Source organism: Barbus barbus (genome assembly GCF_936440315.1).
Source record: "Barbus barbus genome assembly, chromosome: 14".
NCBI lineage: Eukaryota > Metazoa > Chordata > Actinopteri > Cypriniformes > Cyprinidae > Barbus > Barbus barbus.
The window spans coordinates 26,670,118-26,691,671 of NC_136742.1; the positions used below are offsets into that span (position 1 = coordinate 26,670,118).

Sequence of the window (21,554 nt, forward strand, 5' to 3'; positions counted from 1 at the left end):
ATATATATATATATATATATATATATATATATATATATATATAGATGGTAATTTTTATATATGGTAATTTTAAGATTCTTGACATTTTAACAATCATTGCCTTGGCATCTGAAATATGTTTATTTTTCATATAATATTTATTTTTTACTTTATATTTTCAGTTTTCAGTCATTTTTTATTTAAGTTCTAGTAATTTAGTTTATGCCATGTTTAATAGGTTTTTTGTTTATTTTTCTTTCAGCCTTAGTTTTAGTTCTAGTTATAATTTTGTTTTTTATTTCCAGTTTTTATTTTTATTTATTTCCAGTCATTTTAGTGCTTCAATTTATTTAATATTGTATTAATATTAGTTGAATAGCTATATTTCATGTTTTATTTAAATTATTATTTTGTATTTTCTTTAACAATTTGTATAATATTAAGCAATTTTGTATGTGTTTTTTGCCATAATTATAGTTTTTATTTTTCCAATTAGTAATTTTAGAGCTTCAAATTATTTCAGTTACTTGTCAAGGCAAAATTTTTAATATTCACAAGTTTTTTTGTTTTTTGTAATCAAATATTCATATTTTATTTCTGCTTTATTTAAATGATTTTTATTTTCAGTTTTCACTTTATTTTTTTATGTTGTTATCTGCTTTTGTCATTAAAGTCTAATCAGAACAAGTCTACCCAGAGAGTTTCAGGGTTTATTTAAGAAAATCATGGATTAGTCTGTAGTCTCCCTACAAAACCACTTACTGAACCATTTTCATACAACACTTGATGAACAAAAATTATACAGGGACAAATTACGTAACAGGCTTCAGATGTCACGGGTTAAAATGTAACTTTTTGTCCCTGTGTCCCATCCCAGCATGTAATTGGTCAATCGCAGCACGAATATATCAGATTTCAACCTCCTCTGGACTTTTGCTCAGCCAGCTGTGGGTAAATACTGTGCCTCAACTTAACAGACCTCTTTTTACAGCTGCGGATGTCTTCAGGTCCTCCACCGCCAACCTTAAAGTGACCATGGCCACATTTGAAGATATCTTAGAGGAGGCTGGCAAGTTCGGTCGGTGCCAGATGCGAATTGTTTCCATATTCTGCTTGGTCTCTATACCGTTTTCTTTTGTATACGTGGGGATTGTATTCCAGGGCTTCACCCCCAAACATTGGTGCCGTGACCCAGGCGTCAGTGAGATCCGGGAAAGATGTGGCTGGAGTCTTCAAGATGTACGCAGGGCGACTGTACCCTTGATGAACAGCTCCACAGGGGTGACGTATAGTCAGTGTCAGAAACTGGACGTGGACTGGAACGCCACCGGTCTAACCTGCGACAATCCAGAAAGTGAGCTCACCCAGGCCCAGCTTTCTACTCTACCGATGATGGGCTGTAAAGACGGCTGGGAGTACGACTATGAAGGGAGGCAGTCATTTGTCACTGAGGTGAGTGGTGGGATAACAAAACAAGCTCTTTCTTTTGGTAATAATTGTGTGAAGTGCAATGAGAGAACGAAATGTCTGACGTGAGACCTGTGTGTTGCAGTTTGATCTAGTCTGCGCAGACGCCTGGTATGTTGACATGTTCCAGGCCACGCTCAGTGTTGGTTTCTTAGTGGGCAGCATTGCAATTGGATACCTGGCAGACAAGTATGACTGACACTTACTACGGGGTTTCCCAATCCTCCTTTTCTTCAAAATAATTTTTCAAAGTTACATGGATTCATTTTGAATTTCTAATTTACTTTTGAAAAGTATCCTTACGAGATTGATAAGCAACAGCTGTTTTTAGCTTGTTTATTAAAAATAAGACAAAATACCCTCATATTCTCTGAAAACAAGTCTTCAAGTGCAGAGTTGCTCCTCAAGAAAATATGTCTTGTTTCAGGGATTTGTAGTATTTTTACAGGAAAATAACTTTTTTCGTGAATCTTCATTACTAGGCATATTAAACTTAATTTTTTTTATTCAATGCAATCAAGATTAATACATGATGCTGAAAATTAAGCTTTGCATCACAAGAGTAAATTGCATTTTAAAATATTTTCAAATAGAAAAGTTGTTATAAATTGTAATAACATTCCACAATATTACATTTTTTCTGTATTTTTGATTAATTAAATGCCACCTTGGTGAGCAGAAGAGACTTCTTTCAAAAACATTGAGAAATCTTTCCGACATTAAACTTTTGAACAGTTGTGTACATTCTGTCAGTCAGCCTACAAAATGAAAGCCAAGTAATGGTTTTTATAGGCATGCACAAAAGGAATGTTTCAGTAGCGATCTAACTGATTCACATTTGTTCTTATTTTTTCTTTCAGATACGGCAGAATGAAGAGTTTCCTAATGACAAACTTCGTCATTGGAGTAACAGGGATTCTGGTGGCCACGTCGCCCAATTACATCGCCCTGATGGTGTTCAGAGTTCTCTTTGGCTTTGGAGTGAAGGGCGGCTGGATGGTTGGATACGTGCTGGGTACAAAACAATTTCAAATTCTTTAATTATACTTAAGTGTAAGTATATTCAGTTCAGATGCATTGGTGGATGCATTAAACGTTTACTAGGATCCTTGGTATTTCAGATCCTCATGTTTCCATTATGTCTTGTTTTCTGGCTGCAGTCACAGAGCTGGTTGGAGTGGAATACAGGAGAATGGTGGGGGTGGCCTATCAGATGTTCTTCAGCTTGGGCATTCTCATTCTTCCTCTCTTAGCTTACTTCATACCCAACTGGCGCTGGCTACAGGTGGTCTTCACCATTCCTTACATCTGCTTCCTGACATACTATTGGTAAGAGCCTGTATATGGCGCATGATGTGCAATATGAATAAAAAAATTGTTTTCCAGAGTTATTTGCATGTTTGTGTGCAAATTTGTATTGGAACAGTGTGTCCTTTTATGATCCCCACCAACCCACCTTAATAAAACTATCCATTTCTTATAAACTTTAAATGAATATTCCATATTAAATATAAATTAGTATACATTTTTTAAAGAAATTAATGCTTTTATTCATTGTGGATGCATTAAACTGACAGTAAAGACATTTATAATGTTACAAAATATATCCATTTCAAATTAATGCTGCTTTAAAAAAATTCAATTTATCTATGAATCCTGAAAAAATCTAGTAGGGTTTCCACAAAATATTATTATAGATGTATTTCCACATAATATAACATAATTGGTTCCGGTCATACTTCAGGAGAGAATACTCAATTATGTGAGTATAGGAGAGCATAAGTCTAAGTGGACGGCTGTCAGGTGTGGGTGAAGGGATAGAGCGAGGACTCAAATGCAGGAGGAAATAAGGGCTTTATTAATAATAAAAATTAAATCAACAAACAAAAACTACCCTGTAGGGGAAAACAGACTGGCAAGGTTGGACAAGGCAAGGCAGGACAGGACTTCACACAGGGTAACATCGACGATGAACCGGCACAGGACTGCAAACACAAGGAGATTGTAAAGGGAGCAAATGAGGAGGGTAACGAGTAAACACAGGTGGGGCAAATTAACCAATAATCAGGAAACAAGGTGGGTGGGGTCAAGACAATTGACATGAGAGCACATGGCACATAGAACCAAACAAGACAAGCCATGTGCTCAGACAAAACAAAAACACAAGCACATGGCCAGCAAAACAAAAATCCCTAGCCATGTGCAAAACAGAACACGAACACGCAGCTGAGGAGACAAAACATGACAAGCATGAAGGCACGCATCCAGTGAAAAAACACAAGCTGCGTGCCACACAGAACAAAACAAAACAAGAGAAAAAAGCATGCGACCGAAACCGAACCGCGTACCGACAAAACACACACACAGAGGACAGAGGAGAGCACGGCCAGAGCGAACTCGAAATCGCACGCTCCCACAGCGAGAACAAACCTGGAACGTGAGTGTTCAAAACCAGAACCGAGCCTGAACAAGACAGGGGTGCCGGGATCCGAACACCACGCCCCAACATGAAACCGAGCACGCAGACAAGAGAGCGCGCAGTGAGCGCTTCGAGCACACTCGAAGCCACGCGCTCACCAGAAAACAAGACAAGAAGGGAGTGTCAGGGCTCCGTCACAAAACCATGAATAAACTAGACCGAAGTGACAGAACCCTGACAGACTCCCACAAGAGTCTCAATTCTTGCACCGCTCTTGTTTAGCCTGTATATGTTCCCACTAAGTCAGATAATGAGGAAGAACCAAATGACCTATCACAGCTATGCTGATGATACCCAGATTTACAGACAGACCTTAGTTTTAATAGTCATGTCAAAGCAGTAACTAAATCAGCATACTATCATCTCAAAAACATTGCAAGAATTAGATGTTTTGTTTCCAGTCAAGACTTGGAGAAACTTGTTCATGCCTTTATCACCAGCAGGGTGGATTACTGTAATGGTCTCCTCACCGGCCTTCCCAAGAAGACCATTAGACAACTGCAGCTCATCCAGAATGCTGCTGCCAGGATTCTGACTATAGAACCAGAAAATCTGAGCATATCACACCAGTCCTCAGGTCCTTACACTGGCCTCCAGTTACATTTAGGATTGATTTTAAAGTACTTTTACTTGTTTATAAGTCACTCAATGGCCTAGGACCTAAATACATTGCAGATATGCTCACTGAATATAAACCTAACAGACCACTCAGATCATTAGGATCGAGTCAGTTAGAAATACCAAGGGTATTCAAAACAAGGGGAGTCCGCTTTTAGCTATTATGCTGCCCACAGTTGGAACCAGCTTCCAGTAGAGATCAGATGTGCTAAAACATTAGCCACGTTTAAATCCAGACTCAAAACTCATCTGTTTAGCTGTGCATTTGTTGAATGAGCACTGTGCTACGTCCAAACTAACTGCACTGTATTTTATGTAATCATTTTCTATTCTTAACTGTTTTAAATTAATTTTAAATAAATTTCTATATCATTTTATAATTACTTGTTTTTATTATAATTTTTTTAATTCCCTTTTATTGCTGTGACTATTTTTAATGACTATTTCACTTTCTTTTATGTAAAGCACTTTGAATTACCACTGTGTATGAAATGTGCTATATAAATAAACTTGCCTTGCCTTGCCTAATAAGCAATGTTTTCAACAACAATCATAATAAGAAAGCTTTCTTGATGACCAAATCAGCATATCAGAATGATTTTAGCTTTACCTTTTAGCTTAACACAATTTATTTATTTTTTTTAAATATAATTAAAAATATATATTAATATATAAATATTATATAATAATTAAATAATAGAAAAAAACATTTTTAATTGTAGTTAAAATATATTTTTGATATGTGTATTTTTACTCAAACCAATAATTTTTAGTCCATTCGTTCATGTAATTCCAATGCATTTTTCCAGATGCTGCATTATAAAACAGATGAGCTAAACTTCTATTTATTGAACAGATTTATTAAACAGATTTGTAAACTTTTGTGTTAAGCTATGTTGGATAAATGTAGCCTTCTTGCATTATTAAATACTTTCTGAATTTCAGGTTTATCCCTGAATCACCAAGATGGCTCCTCAGTCAAAACAAGAGAAAAGAAGCACTGGAGATCACAAAAGCAATGGCAAAAGAGAACAAAAAGACACTGTCCAAGATTATTGAGGTACAGCGCTTACACAATGAAAGTGACGTTACATGTGGCCAAGTATGGTTACCCATACTCGGAATTTGTGCTCTGCATTTAACCCATCCTAAGTGCACACACACAGCAGTGAACACACACACACCGTGAACACACACCCGGAGCAGTGGGCAGCCATTTATGCTGCAGCGCCCGGGGAGCAGTTGGGGGTTCAGTGCCTTGCTCAAGGGCACCTCAGCCGTGGTATTGAAGGTGGAGAGAGCGATGGACATTCACTCCCCCACCTACAATTCCTGCCGGACTTGAGACTCGAAATTGCAACCTTTGGGTTATGAGTCGACTCTCTAACCATTAGGCCACAATTTCCCCAATGATGATGAGCATAAACAACAATGCCCAAATGTCTCTTAAACGTCCAGTTTCATCCATCAGACAGTGACAGATGAAAACACAGACTCCATCTCGACTGCATCTTTCATGGACCTGTTCAAGACTTCCAAACTGAGAAAATTCACATTCATCCTGAGCTTCAACTGGTATGTCAGAGCCAAAGCGCCATGTTAAGTGCAGTGGGGCGAACATCCATCTGTAATCTGTCCATTGTGTCGCCAGGTTCACCAGTGCTGTGGTTTACCAGGGTCTCATTATGAGGCTGGGAATCCTCGGAGGAAACGTGTATGTGGACTTCCTTATATCTGGAATCGTGGAATTGCCAGCAGCTTTCCTCATCCTCCTCACTATTGAGCGCATCGGCCGAAGGCTTCCTTTTGCAACTGCGAATATCGTGGCAGGAGCGGCCTGTTTAATCACAGCGTTCATCCCCGACAGTGGGTTATTATTTGGAGATATAATTTGACTGAAAACAGGTGATTATATGTATATATATTTACTTTAAATTTTGTATCTTCCATAGATTTCTTCTGGTTAAAAAGTGCTGTTGCTTGTGTTGGACGACTGGGCATCACTATGGCTTTTGAAATGGTAGTGTTTGTGAATACTGAACTATATCCCACCGTTATCAGGTAATATATAATGCAACGTGACCATGTTTTTTTTTCATTATTCATCACGGGACTTCTAGACTAAACAGATAATTGTAGACTTTCGTATTTTATGTAAATGAATGTTTTTGGTTATGTATCTGATGTTGTTTGGCTCAGAAATCTGGGTGTTTCAGTCTGTTCCACGCTGTGTGACATTGGTGGGATTGTAGCACCGTTCCTGCTCTACAGGCTTGCTGTCATCTGGCTAGAACTACCTCTCATTATTTTCGGTATAAAAACAGATCTTTATTTTGCATGCAGTTAAACTGAGTTTTTTTGTGTTGTTAGGTAGACCAACAAACATTATTTATAACAAATTATTTATAACCTATGGTATTATTACAAAATTATTGGCTATTATAAAATAATAATAAGGCTATTATTACAAAATTATATTATTAAATGTATATATAACTTATTAGATATATTATTAAATCTGTGATTTGGCCACTAGCAAAGTGAAATGTATTAATAGTGTATATTTAATATATAAATCTACACATTTTGTTATTTAAATATGTTTTTGCTTCCTAAATGCTGTAGTTATAGCATCTACCACCAGGGGCTAGCATGGTAATGCTATCCAGACAAACCTTAACCCATTGGATCGACATTTCTACATTGATACCAGTCAAAGTATATCATATTGCAGAATTGAAACCCTGCTCCCCTCTGCACGCTACACAGAAACGTTTTAAATGTTTTTCCTTTGGTCATGTCCTAGCTTGACTTCCACCGGTGCCCCTCAAAAATAAACAAACACATGTCACCCTTGGCCGTGATATAGTGACGTTGTTGAGTGTGTTCTAGTTGCAGTGTGAAGCTGTTGAAGTGAACGTTGTCTCTCACAGGTGCTCTTGCGTTTGTGGCCGGTGGACTGGTTCTGCTGTTACCTGAAACCAAAGGTGTGCCTCTTCCAGAAACCATTGATGACATCGAATGTCCAAACAGGTGAGGTTTAACTCCCTGCACATGTACGCCATGGTAACCTTTGTCACCTTAAACCTTTCTTCACAAATGTGAACTGTACATGCAGAAACAAAGAAAACCAGCTGAAGAGTCAACAGCTAGAGAATTTGCTGCCCTCTGATGTGACATCGAACAAAGAAGTTACAGCCGTCTGATTGAGCTGAGACAAAAAACCTCAACCTCCTTAACTTTATTATTACGTGATGCTACTTATCCCTTCTCTTTTGAGGATTTAATCAACATATACAGACTGAAGTCAGTTTTTTCATTGCAATAAAAGTTCATGAACAATTTAGATCTTTTCAGCCATAAAAATATGAATTTGTTTTAATTTTTTTAAAAGGACCATGAATTGTTCCGAGCTGTAATTATTGTTCTCCGACTGTGTTGTCATTGACTGTACGGTAGTTACTGTCTTTTTCTCTCTCTCTCTTAGTTAGTTATTGTTTTAATTTTACATTTTCAAAATACATTTTTTTGACCAAAATGTTTATTTTTAAAAAATGTAAAATAATAAAATATCTACAGTATGTATGTTTTAAAATGTTGTCTTAAATTATTCATGCTAATAGTAAAAGTTATTGTACTTATTTGTTCCGTCACTTATTAGGGTTTGAACATTGCATTGTCACTGTAACAGCTAAACTGGAGCACAAATAAAGAGACTTTCTCTAAAGATGTTTACTGGCCCTTTAATGTAGGAAAATATTTTTATATTAGATCTGATTACATTAAGCTCTTTGAAGAGTTCTGTAATAAAACATGATCACTTGGAATTGGCTCAAATCGGAACACATTTGGATTGTGCATATAACTGTACAGACTAACAGTGGGCTGAACTTCTGAACAGGGTGTGTTACTTAACCTCAAAACAGCTTATGAATCAATAACATATTCATTATTACATTCTTAGTTATACACTTAAATTCCACACATCATTTGCTTATGTTTCGACTCGTCCATTCTCAGTTTTCTTTCATGCCGCGTTCTATCCAGTTGACAAACTTGGAGACGCGGGTGTACACTCCAGGTTTCATGGCATTAGCACAGCCGAGACCCCATGACGTCACTCCCTGAAGGATGAAGGTGTTCTGTGAGTAGCAGACGAGAGGCCCACCACTGTCACCCTAAATGAGAGTGAGGAACAGGTCACAATTTAGGTTGTTAGTCACTTAAAATCTGACACTTTGCTGTAGATCTTAAATCTTATTTGTGAAAAATTCTACAGGTTGGGTAAATGATTGTATCTTAATATTCTTTTTTTTTTTCAAACCTCAAGCATCCCACACAAATAGCACTCCTCATATATATATATATATATATATATATATATACACCTTTATTTAACCAGGAAAAAACTCACTGAGATTAAAATCTGACAAAGGGCACACAGAGATTATAATTTGATTGAGAATGTAATGAATGATTTCCAAACAAAGTCCCTTGTATAAAACAACAGAGATTATTTGGCAAATGATCCAAAATTGCCTTGTATATCAACAAGTGCCAATGCATTTTTCTCCGAATTCTCAAAGAAGGCCATGCAACTCTTTCATATAATTCACAGTGATGGGTTAAAAATTTGCAATCAGTTATAAATCTCAGAGCACCTCAGAAAGAAGATAAGAGGGGGAATGCTGGTAAACCACATCCCCATAATCGAGAATCGGTAGAAATGTAGCAGACACTCATTTTTTCCTCACCTTAAATGGGAAACATGACTTATTTCTGAAGTAAAACCCTAACTTCTTTAATTTTTTACTCAGATACTTAATATGTGAACCAAAACGTAATATGTTATCAATGATAATACCCAGATATTTGTACTCTGACACTGGGGTAACTTGGCTCCCCTGAGAAGTCTGAAGGACAATATAATTCTCTAAAGAAGTTCTAGAATTTGAAAATAGCATGCATTTCGTTTTTTCAACATTTAAAACCAACTTCAAATCACAAAACCTGTTTTGGATAATATCAAAAACAGACTGTAATGCAGTCACTGATTGTTGCTTAGAGGGAGCTGAACAGTATACAATAGTATAATGTTATATAATATATAATATTATATTGCAATAGTCAGATATTAGCAGTGTTGGGGAAAGTAATGCATTACAGCAGTGGTTCCCAACCCTGGTCCAGTAGGCACCCTGAGACTGCACATTTTAATAATAATAATAATACATTTTATTTATTGGTGCCTTACATGACACTCAAGGTCACCTTACTACACCTTTCTCTGACACACCAATTTCAGGTCTTAGAGTGTCTACTAATAATGAGCTGGTGACCTGAATCAGGTGTGTTTGATCAAGGAGACATGCAAAACGTCCAGTGTTGGGGTGCCTCAAGGACCAGGGTTGGGAACCACTGCATTACAGTATTGTGTTGTATTACTTACTTACTTTTTATGTAAAATAATGTGTTACGGTACTTTTGCATTACTTTTTCGAAATCTGGCTTGGCCTCATTTTTCTCTTTTCAGAGGCATGAAGAAAACAAATTTAACTCGTATGTTTATCTAAAGTCATTTTTGCTGATCATTGAAGGTCAGCAGGAAAAACATTAGTTTTAAAAAATATATTAAATACATAAAGGATATGTGTTATTTAACATTTAATTATTGCAGGTTTGTGTCATATTCTGAGTTTGCATTTCACTGTTTTTATTCGTTTTTGAGGAATACTGAATTTGTTTTTGTGCAAGTGAGATGAGTAAATGCATGTTGACATTTAGTCTAGAACTACAGTAAGTGTTATGTTCACACAGCGCACACAACAGCTCTGCACTTACTCCTGATTTCTCTCAACAAGGGACAGGAGAGCTGTCAGTCAATACATAGGAAAACTGGCATTACTTATTTGAAGAAGTCACTCGGATATGTTCTTGTTAATTAAAAAGTAATCTGTTACTTTATTATTTAAAAAATGTAATCTGATAATACGTAATTCACGTTATTTCCCCAACACTGGATATTAGTATGTTGCTACGCTAATGATTCTACACTAACAAGTGCACAAAATTCATAGCATATGCAAACATTTGGTTATATTGTGTATCTTATGGAACTATTGACTAGTACCGAATGAAACATAGTTTGTTGAAATACATTCTGAGATTGCTTTATCAGTGACAAATTTATGCAATTCCTCCTTGTAATTTGGCCAAGTGAGGCACTTTATAAGGCTACTTATGTATTCATGATTATGCCTAAAAATGCTGTCTAGGCAGCTCACTAGGATTTGGAATTGAGCAAGTTAAGTCACTGAATCTAGAAGAACCTATATAGGTCCCTTACCTGACAACTGTCCGTTCCACCTTCTATGTTTCCTGCACACATCTCATGCTCCTTCACACGACCGTTCAAAAATGATGGACGGTTGCAGATTTTGTTCTCAATTACAGGGAAGCCGGTTTCTTTCAGGAAACCTTCTCCACCAGTTCCTAGGAAATAGAAAGGCTTGAAGCAATGAAATCTTTTATTATAATAAATGATAATAAAAATATTTTATGTTAAAATGTATTTAAACCGTAAAGATAAAAAATCCATTTAGCTGTATGTACTTATTAAAGTAACCTACCTTGTGTCTCACCCCAACCTGTTACATAACATTCAGTATTGCTTGGTACAATGTAGTCTTTTTCTGGTAGGCAAGCAGGCAACACCTTATCGTTTAATAATGCAGGCCTAAAATCAGATACAGTCATGAGTTTGTTGTCTTAATGTCATTATAAGTAAAATTAGGTTGCTATATTAGACTAGACTGCAGTTTTAAAAGTCAGTGCTAGGTGAGTCAGTGCTGGGGAATCTTTTAGTGTTTAAACTTCTAAAATATTACAGACTTCACCAGATTCACAGTGTGTTATTTGATTTGCAATGGCAATGCAACAGGAGACTAACCTGTCCAACTTGAGAAGAGCAATATCAGTTCCAGCTGGTCCCTTAATAATCTTAGAAACGTCACGCTCCTGTTTGGATGCTTCAATTGCACGCTCTGTGTGGACTCCAAGCACAATCTTGTAGGCAGATGGACTCTCAGACCTGAATAATCATACGATCACATTTAACTGTATGAAGAACCCATTAAGAATTGGTTTTTATTCCATGTCTGTTTGGCGCTTTAAGGTCACATATGCTAGTGCAGTGCATGGTTGTCAACTCCAGTTTAGAAATCCAATTCCCAGAAGCAGAGTGAGAACCACTGCACTTTTGTACTCCTAAATATTGATTTTTTTTTTCTTTTTTTTTTTTTTCTTTTGCGTGATATTAACACTTTATTTGCCATTTTGTGCCTTCAAAAAAAAGTTATTTACCTCTCTAGGCAGTGAGCTGCAGTTAGGACCCACTGGGCATCAATTAGCGTTCCACCACAGAAATGAATTTTGCTTCTATAACAGAAAATTATTGTTAATAACTACTATATAATTTCTGCCTAGTACAGGGGTAGAGAAAGGTAACCTGTGTACCTGGTCCTAAGACTGATCTGCCAAGGCCACGAGTGTGCTTTGGAAATACATCCCCCAACAATCCTCCCAAAGCACCGCTTGGGTTTTACTGCTGGTTGTCCGCATTTGAGGCCATCTGTTTAGAAAGTAATATCCATGTCATGTATCTTTTATATAGCAAGGATTTTTGTATTTAAGCCCCAGTATCAGCAATTAGTGTCCAGGAATTTATTTGCCTTTGGAGTCAAACATTTCCAAAAGGAATATTAAGAATTGTTACCACAGTCTGGGATCTGACAGTAATCCCACTTCTTATTTCGATCTGTTGTATAGCACCAAGGTCCATTCACATCACTGTCTGGGTTTCTGCATTGCTAACAGCGTAACCAAGTAAAAACTGTGTTAATTTTAGTCACTGCCCTCAAAAATGTCTCAAATTCTGCATAGACTTACATTAGACTCTAGACCCTTGTCTGGATGGGATTCAGGGGTAAAACTGGCATGCTGATGGGGGGTCATAGAACTCCATGCTTGGCAGGTCACTCCCGTTATAGTAGTGGATGTGGGACCTCGGTAACTTGCTCCACTTCCAACCTTACAATCTTGCAAAAAGAATTAAAGCACATTCTAAGTCACACCCTCCCTTTGACAGTACTATGGCACACTTGACCTTTGATATAATCTGTTAGCTTGTAGACCTGGTAAACCTGGTTGCTGAGTAGCTTCGTCTAGTTTTGTTGGATCGATAGGGGGTTCCTGTGTGCTAGGCTTGTTGTCACACCGATCAATGTTGCAGTACTCCCACCGAACTGAGGGATCTGTGGTGTAACACCAAGGGGCTCGATCACCATCTGGGTTTCTGCACAGGTTCCTCCTCAGATCTCTGTATAATGTGCAAAAACATGACAGCACCCAGAGAAATGAGTGAAGCTAAAGTTTGCAACAGTTCAAGATGATGGAATTTTGTATAGTGTCTTACGCTTTGGGGAAATGCTGAGGTGTTTTGGAATGTCGATGAGGTTCCATGGATGTCCAGAACTGGCATTTCTTTCCACTGACAGTCTCTGACATGGCACCACGGTAGGAGCTTCCATCACCTTCATAACATTCCTCACCAACAGGGATTACCGGCTCCCCTTCAAATTACATATTTATGTTATGCATGGCTCTTTTACCTGTTATAGGAGCTTATGAAGTAAGCAACAAAGAAAGGACACCAAAAGCTACATTTAATGAGAAATGGATTTGTAACGGCTCCTTCAACACCAACCAGGTCTAGGCTCATCTCCACAACTAGGTACACTGCAGTACTCCCAGCGGGTCTCTGGATCTGTGGTGTAACACCATGGACTTCTTTCATTATCGGGGTTTCTGCAGTAGTTCTTATCAAGGCCTCTAGGATGGAAAAACAATTTAGTTGTATTCAGGGATAAGACAAATTTCATCCTTTTACCCTGTTGGATAATTCAGACTTTTTGATGCGTTTGTCTCTTTGGCTCTTCTTCAAGTAATTCGTAGCACCTTGATTAGTTCCTCCACGTGTAGGGTTTGAAACCTCAAACAAAACCTCAAGGCCATCATGTTGATGCTTACTTGCATGGATAGTTCTCTGAAGTTCTAGAATGTTTGTGGGGACTTTGGGATGACCATTCCTGGCAAGTTTTTCCTGAGACTGTCACCGCAATGGTGCCCCTGTAGGAACTACCTTCTCCACTTGCACAGGTAAGCTCCGGTACAATTGTGGGTGGTTCAGTTGCTACAAGAAAACAATGACCAGTTAATGATGAACTAATTACCTGTGTTTCAGATTGACAAGAACACTGCTTACTGCATCGAGGAATGTTGCAAGATTCCCAGCGTTTAGACGGACTAGTGGTAAAACACCAGGGCTTGGGCTCTCCATCGGGGTTTCTGCAATAGTTCTCTTCCAAGTACTTATCAGGAAGGCTTCAAAAGACAGACCACAGTCAAAGTGTGTACAAAGCAGACTACATCCCATATGCGCTATAAAGGACAATGTCTCACGCTGAAGGGATGTAACCATGGTTGTGGGGTTTTTGAGAATCCCAGCGCTGGCAGGTAAATCCACTAGTAGTGGTGGAGATCTTGCCTCTGTAGTTTTCTCCACTGCACTGCATACATTCCTCTGCAAATATTTAAGAGCAGATTCAAGGGTCAATCCCAAATTGTGCTTTTGCACCTTTGTACTTCCCTTAAAAGTGTTGCCCTGAATGAAAGTGAGCAGCTAAATCCCTTCATGAAAGTCTTATCCACCAAGTCATCAGTGAAAGGACATTTCAAACAGATTATTTTCTTGTTTATGATCACATGATTCTGGGTAGCACATCTTCACGATTCATTTTAATAGCTGAGATGATTATTGTTGTGATTCAGGTTTTTTTTTTTACGAAGCACTGCACAAAGTGTATACCAGATACCAGTTCACTAAATTTACCGGTGCAATCTTGGATATCACAGTTCTCCCATCGTTTCCCTGGATCTGTGGTATAGCACCAGGGACCCCCTTGATCTCCATCCGGGTTTCGGCAAAAGTTTGACTCCAAGTCAGCTTTTGGATGCGTCTTTGGCGTTATGCTGTGGAAAGTTACATTAATTAGCTCACCACTGTAGTTTTTGTATTTCCTATAGCTGTTTTCTCTTTTATTGCATCATGAATGAAAAAGTCAAATTAAGAGATATACTTTGGCAAATGGGGGAAAGTTCCCTCCCATCGCTGACATGTTTTTCCTGATTTTGTCTTGGTTTTTGTCCCTCTGTAGTCCATGCCAGTGCCATGCACGCATTCCAGTAAATACTCTGTAAGAAGGAATTCCGTGCATTCATTACAACTTATTAAAAACACATTCATTGTGTTTTAAGCTAGTATGCTAATTTAATTTATTAATGACATTGACATATGATGTGCGTATGATAATGTAGCAGTTCTCTTATTGGTAGTTACTGTACATTCTTATGGCTCGCTAGGGCAGTGGTTCTTAAAAGGTTTGTTGTCTGTGACACAAAAACAGATCTCGTCTTTTCTGACAGCAAGAAAAGATGCTAATTGCTAATACTGAAATGTGCCCAAAGAAGCGTACATAAATATGGCAAAAGAGGGCAAAAATGCTTCCTGTATCTATTGATGTAAACATCAGAGTGAAAAAAAGGGAAACGCACTCAGTATTTTGGCCCAATGTTTCATCTTCCGTATGATAGCCTAGCGTTAATCACACTTCTGCTGTTTATGAACCTATTTTTGTTGTGTTAATAGTTGGATGGTCTTATGCAGTTTGACAGTATCAATAAATCATTTTGGTAGTGTGTTGGATCACTGCAGGATTTTAAATGTAAAATCTGGGTCCTGAAGCACCAGCTGAAAACCACTGATCTACAGAATGCTTAAGACAACATCCATCAGGCATATTTCAAGCCGCTCAAAATTGAAACATTTCATTGTTTAACCTAGACAGTACTTGATTCATTTGCACTTAAAAAAAGCAACCACTCACTGGATGATAGATTTTTAGATAATCCTCTTTACTTTGTTTACTTACATGGACCAAACTACACTTTGATAAATCTGGATTACATATTAACTCAGGTAGACTTTTGAAAAAGCATAGCAGTTTCTTAAAATTTGTAATGTGCTTAAAGCTGATTTAAATGGTAGTAATGTATGCTAAAATGATTTTAGGGGGTCCTTCATAACATCATCTGTTATTAAACTTTCAAATCTGTAAAAATGGGCTATACAATCTTACCCTTTTTCTCATAGAGGGCAGCACTCATTCTTCGCAGTATTTGATCAGTTTTCGAGTTGGCAGGTAATGTTACACAATCCTGATCTTTTTCGATGTATAAAAAGGACCTGCAAAGCACATTTATACAAATGCATACACATATATTTGGAATAAAGCATCACTTGTTAAAATCAGATCAGTCTAGTACCACAGAATATATTTTGAGTGTTTTGTTATGGTCTGACTTGCACCTGCATGTAAAAGAAGTCTCTCCGTTACACTTGACGGCGCAATCTTCCACTGTTTTTACAGTGTATTGACTTTTGGGCAATTTCACTATCCAGGCCCCATCTGTTTTTATATATGCTTCCAAAACATCTGCAGAATGAGAAAACGTGGGCAAAAGGATAAACTGAGTTTCAAGTCACAAACACGTGATTTATAGTGTTGTTGAAGTAAGACTCAGGTTCTGCCTAAACCGACAAGGCCAAAACATCTTAAACTAGAGCCCATGTGAGCCCCTACCAAACTGTATTACAGAATATTTCTCAAATATTTCAAACTTGATCAACAGAACTCTTTGTAGGAAAGCATAAACTGAACACATTTGCAGATGAGCAAATCTTCTTACCCGTGCTTTGGTTGTGGCACCTGAGAAAATCTGAAGGGAACATGATCATGTCAATCATATACAGATAAATAAATGCTATTAATTATAGATTTTAGTCGGTTAATTTTATTATCTGTAGTATAGAAGAAATAGTCTTATAATTAAGCACTATGAAGGAATATCTGTTGGCTTACCTGTAAAAAGGAAGAGACAAACTAAAAGAGCTGTTTTGTGAGCCTCCATGTCGGAGAATTGACAGGCAGGGACTTTGAGAGGTTTTCAATCTTTTAAAGTATGTCAGTACAACAAACATCATAGGGCCGTCACTCATCAGTCAATCATTGTCCTAACAAGGACATGGACCAGGTCAAGATGTGTTTGTCGATCAGTGTGTTGTTTGAACCCACCATTAAGGTTTCTGATCACATGATTTATCAGAGCTGACATTTTTATTTGATCAACATCATTGGTTGTACTTCATAGTAAGATAGTTTGGTACTAAAATTGCATTGAAAAACAATGAGATGTATAGAAAAAAGGACAGGCAGATAAAGTCTTGTCTTTAATTATAAAGCAACTGATTAAAGAAACTGCTGTTTCTTGAGACCCAGATAACTCAATAGTCTATTTAATTTCATAATCTTATTATTGCTTTTAAGTCTCATATAAGTCTCATTTAAGTCTAATATAGTCTCGTCAATGTCACAAATCAACAAGTTAATTATCAACTGAGAAAACAGGAGCTGTCCTACTCAGTACACAAACAGAACAGCCTAATTTTGCAATTGTGAACACAGAGCCAAGCAACCAAGAGAAAAACTAGTGCAATCAAGATTTGAGCTAAAGGGACTATGGAGGGAATGACAACCAAAGAAGTCAATAGTGCAATGAAAAAAAAAAACATGCAGTCTCAGTTAAGCTTGTTTTCCCCACTCTACCTGCATTCAGCAAAACAGTAGAAAGCAATCAAGGTTTGGCGTTTCAATCTGGTATCAACGTCCACTGTTTACAGTTACTATAACTACTGCAGTTGAAGCTGTTGGCTGTAGGATGTGCATTGATTCACAAGTCTACGCATGTGTACCTTACTTTAATCAGAATTGATCAAGGTAAGTTGTGGTTTTGTTGACTTTAATTTGCACATTTGGGTTGTATTATTAATTTTAATTTATCTGTTTCAGTTTAGTCTTTACATGAAGTTGTATTTGGTTGCTCGAGGCCATGATGCCTTAAGATTTGTTAGGACTGTATTGATTTCACTTTGATTTATTTGTCCCTAACTGCTGCTATAAATAATAGTGATTCCATAACAGCAATCAAACAAAAACCTCTTCCCCCAAAGTTCTACAGTCAAACTTGAGGGCAATGTCTGCAGAAATACCCCAAAACCGAATTGTGGTAGACACCAGTTTGAGCCCGAAGACAGACTATTTGGGGACCCCTCAAACTATCTGCTCTGTTGTCCAGCATCATGAGGAAGACCAGCCGAGCTGCCAGCTACCTCCAGTGATTGAATCTGAACCCGGTTTCCTATCTCAGTCTGTGAATCAGGAGACGCTTGAAGAACAGCAGAGATCTGAAATGGGCAGAGCTGCCTCCCAAACAGCTCAACATATAATGTCTCAAAGATCCCCTCAGCAGGTTAGTCTCAGGACTTTGCATTTTATTAACAATTATTGTTTATTAGTTAGTGAGCATGATTAATGCTGATTGTAGCCTTTAGCATATCAGTAAATAATTTGCAGGTGAGTGTGAGATGAAGCCACTATTATGCAGAAATCATTTGTCTTAATAATGGCATTATTACGTAATTAAGACATCACAGGCACAGGGAAAAAAGGATATTCGGATATTTAAAGCTCCTTTGACTCTGAAAAACAGTCATTTTACACAAATTGTATCTATATAAAATGTCTTGAATTTTCATGTCTTAAAATGAGATTTGAATTTTTAATATGGTATTGGTACTACATCTATGTTTTTCTTTTGGTAATAATTTCCTTAATACACTTCTTTTATACATGTCTTTATTTTTATTAAAATTTTCATCATTTTAAAGCATTTTGACCATTTTAGATGGACACAAATTACTCTTCTTACAAAAAAATTCAAAGGAATTATTATTTTTTAATGTTACTGACAAAAAAAAGCATGTGTAAATTGTTAAATTGTCCATGTTTTCTGACATGTGTTAACATTAAACGTTTTGTTATATTACATAAGTATAAATTATAAAACCTAAAAGTACAAATACATACATTTAATCCCTATTTATTAAAGAAATGTGGAATTGTTTTGTTGCAACACTTATTGTAAATGACCTATTAGCCAATATAGATGCAGATTGAAGGCTATAGAAAAAATTTTTTTTTACATCTGATCATATCTCTTTCCGAACAGAATCCAGGCCAAAATGAGAAAATTATTCTTCAGCTACAGGTGAAGCAGTTGCAGAGGGTTTTACAGGAACAAAACACATTGCTCTCTCTTATCAGTCCAGGTATGTTTGGAGAAACTCTTACATAACATGGATTTAAGTTGTTTGTGACGGTTATGGTTATTGACAAAATACAATTCTTTAGGTTTTCAGTTCTGAAAAGTTGTAGTTCTCAAATTATAATTACAGGAAGACATGCAAATGATAGTTTTGATCTGTGGTTGTACATGCATTACTCTTTTTGAGCTTTACCCACCAGCACTACAAATACACTATATTTTATACAGTTTAGTAAATCCACCACTTCTTCATTGCAGACCTTGACTTTCTCTTTCAGGACAGATTTTATCTCCCACATTCTTAGCGCAATGGCAAGTCCAGACACCTCTGAGCTTTTCAGAAACTGATTCCCTCAACCCTACTGGGAAATTAGATGCCTTCAAGGAAACCTCAACCAAATCCACATATTCTGGTGCGGTTGAGAATGAGTCAGAGGCTCTGGCAACTAATAACACCAATGGTAGGAATCGAGAAGTCCTTTATCTTTATGCTCTTTAGAAAAATGCATTTTTACAATAGTGAGGAAATAAAATTCAATTTGAGATACCACGTTCTCTACAAATCAGTACTCAAATAAATATACATGCAAAAAATGCACATTTCATCCTCTGTGCCAGACAGAGAAGTTTCTTAAATCTAAACTTTCCAGTTTCTAGACTACAGATCATGAGTCACATTTACAAATCTACATCACTCACTTTAGAAAGTCCAATATAAGTAAGACACGTAAAGATGAATATATAAAAATGAATTGACATGCTACAGTGTGACATGCTACTTCATCTAATACTATTTTAAAAAGCATGTGGCTAATTGTTTTTTTCATTATTGTTCAATAATTAAATAATATGATGTCATGTGCTGAATTCATAATGACTACATACTATTTGTACATTTGTCACGCCGCAGGGCCATTTAAAATGAACTAGAGAAGGCAGAAAACAAATGTGATTTAAAATGGTCACAGTGCCTAAAACATACATTTCTGCAATTTACACATTCCTAAAAAATCTTAACCTAAAATCCAGACATTTTGAATATCAATAAATCTTAGACATGATATGTCCTCTACCCATTTACTATTCAAAATGTATTAGAAAAATGCAACTGCAAGCAACTGACTGAAATTCTCCCAACATCCTTTTCAAAGAATCTTCTTTTTTACTCAGTTCAGTCATCTGCAGTATCTTCTGAACTTTCCGGTTGCTCCTTCTCCAGCAGGAAGGGAAGATACATTGATATATATAGCTTCTTAAATTTACTGCTGCTCAGGCAGTACAGGATCGGATCCAGCAGACAGTTCAGATAAGAGAGACAAAGAAGCCCATCATACAGTTTAACGACAGTAACTTTTTCCTCTTCCATCACGAGCCCACTGATCTTTAGTTGCACCACTCTTGTAAAGGCATATGGCAAGAAGCAGACAGCAAAGACGAGAACCACTGAAGTGACGAGAAACATCGCTCTCCAGAGTTTAGGCTTGTCGCCCACTGACTTCTGTTTGAGTCTTTTGATAATACGTATTGAGCAGTACACAAGAACAAAAAAGGGGATGAAAATCTGAGTAAAAAACACAATTTCCCTCAGTAGAACAATGGAGGTGAGTTTCTCATCTTTTTCACTGCTGTTGCATCTGATAAAACTTTGCAACATGGCCGGAATGGTCAAAATTCCCAGCAGCACCCAGATGAATACAGAAATCTGAGGCGATTGTTTCAAAATCCTCAGAACTTTCCTCTTCCCTGGATGGACCACGCTAAAATATCGATAAATGGAGATGACCGTCAGGAAGGCGATGCTGGCTCCTCGGTTGAGAAACTGCAGAAAGAGCTGTACTTTGCACACTACTTTCTGTTCACTGCATTTCTGAAAGTTATACGCCTTTACAGGTAATCCAATCAGCAACAAAATGTCAGCCAGGACCAGATTGAATAGAAAAATGTCAATGGGCTTAGATTTCCAGAACTTGAGCTTGAAGATGAAGAGATGGATAACTGTAATGTTCAACAGGAAACCCAAGACAAATTCCAGCACTACCACAGAAGAGTAGAAAATATACAGTGCTCGGTTTTGGTCAACGTTCACCTGACAGTTTGTGTCGAAGCTGTCCGGTGTTTGCTGTGTGAAGTTGTTCATATTCTCCAAATTTTGATTCCGGGTCCAAAACAGTTTTTAATGCAAGTAGACGACACAACTGTGAGCCTCTGTTCTACCAAAGCAGAGCATTTTAAAGCTGCTCAGACTTGAAGGCAAAGCACCTCCTCTGCTAGAACGTTCAAGTCTCTACTTGTTGAAGTTACAGTAAATGCCTGATGTCACGAACTGCTGTGAAAAAGACAAAAAAGGGCGTCTTCAAAGACAACTAATGTTAAAATCTTTTATAGAGCACTCAGTGAGCGTCACTGATAATGGACAAGGGACAAAGCTAATGCACACTTTAAAAAAGCAGCTAAAGACATTTAGAAATGTGTATTTGCAAAGATCATATCTCATGAGAGCAGAGCATATTCTGGCAGTACAATAGTGGGGCGTGTTGACTTTACAAGTTATAACAAATGTACACGAAAAAATGTGATGGTTATTGGTCTTCTGTCTTAAACACCTTAGTTTGTATATTAGGACTATTTAGTGGCTTGTCCAGACAGGCCTGAGCAGACTGAAGGGTGTTTG

The 21,554-nt window shown here is 37.2% G+C and overlaps 3 protein-coding genes across 5 annotated transcripts; 1 reads left to right on the top strand and 2 right to left on the bottom strand.

Moving 5' to 3' along the window:
* The first annotated feature begins 936 nt into the window (after nucleotides 1–936).
* Nucleotides 937–8,270, top strand: LOC306880658 (solute carrier family 22 member 2-like). 2 transcript variants are annotated; one of them, XM_079434341.1, is made up of 11 exons: nucleotides 937–1,431; nucleotides 1,532–1,635; nucleotides 2,307–2,461; nucleotides 2,607–2,775; nucleotides 5,489–5,603; nucleotides 6,015–6,118; nucleotides 6,195–6,409; nucleotides 6,496–6,604; nucleotides 6,743–6,855; nucleotides 7,477–7,576; nucleotides 7,656–8,270. In XM_079434341.1, the coding sequence occupies exons 1-11, from the start codon at nucleotides 1,015–1,017 to the stop codon at nucleotides 7,747–7,749; spliced, it is 1,695 nt and encodes a 564-aa protein (XP_079290467.1). In that variant the 5' UTR covers nucleotides 937–1,014; the 3' UTR covers nucleotides 7,750–8,270. The 2 variants fall into 2 exon arrangements, with proteins under 2 accessions (XP_079290467.1, XP_079290468.1); XM_079434342.1 differs by having other exon boundaries at nucleotides 7,662–8,270.
* Nucleotides 8,271–16,709, bottom strand: LOC306880657 (plasminogen-like). Of its 2 annotated transcripts, none has more exons than XM_079434340.1 (20): nucleotides 16,582–16,709; nucleotides 16,409–16,438; nucleotides 16,029–16,155; nucleotides 15,799–15,905; nucleotides 14,740–14,854; nucleotides 14,493–14,632; nucleotides 14,063–14,183; nucleotides 13,866–13,984; nucleotides 13,631–13,793; nucleotides 13,308–13,432; nucleotides 13,017–13,173; nucleotides 12,745–12,920; nucleotides 12,491–12,639; nucleotides 12,318–12,411; nucleotides 12,059–12,173; nucleotides 11,906–11,980; nucleotides 11,493–11,633; nucleotides 11,173–11,279; nucleotides 10,890–11,035; nucleotides 8,271–8,721 (listed from the first exon to the last, which is right to left on the bottom strand). In XM_079434340.1, the coding sequence occupies exons 1-20, from the start codon at nucleotides 16,628–16,630 to the stop codon at nucleotides 8,560–8,562; spliced, it is 2,418 nt and encodes an 805-aa protein (XP_079290466.1). In that variant the 5' UTR covers nucleotides 16,631–16,709; the 3' UTR covers nucleotides 8,271–8,559. The 2 variants fall into 2 exon arrangements, with proteins under 2 accessions (XP_079290466.1, XP_079290465.1); XM_079434339.1 differs by having other exon boundaries at nucleotides 12,736–12,920.
* A 1,701-nt stretch (nucleotides 16,710–18,410) lies between these two features.
* On the bottom strand, nucleotides 18,411–21,113 carry LOC306880029 (12-(S)-hydroxy-5,8,10,14-eicosatetraenoic acid receptor-like). Its single transcript, XM_079433297.1, has one exon. The coding sequence runs from the start codon at nucleotides 21,018–21,020 to the stop codon at nucleotides 20,055–20,057; it is 966 nt and encodes a 321-aa protein (XP_079289423.1). The 5' UTR covers nucleotides 21,021–21,113; the 3' UTR covers nucleotides 18,411–20,054.
* Nucleotides 21,114–21,554: the final 441 nt, after the last annotated feature.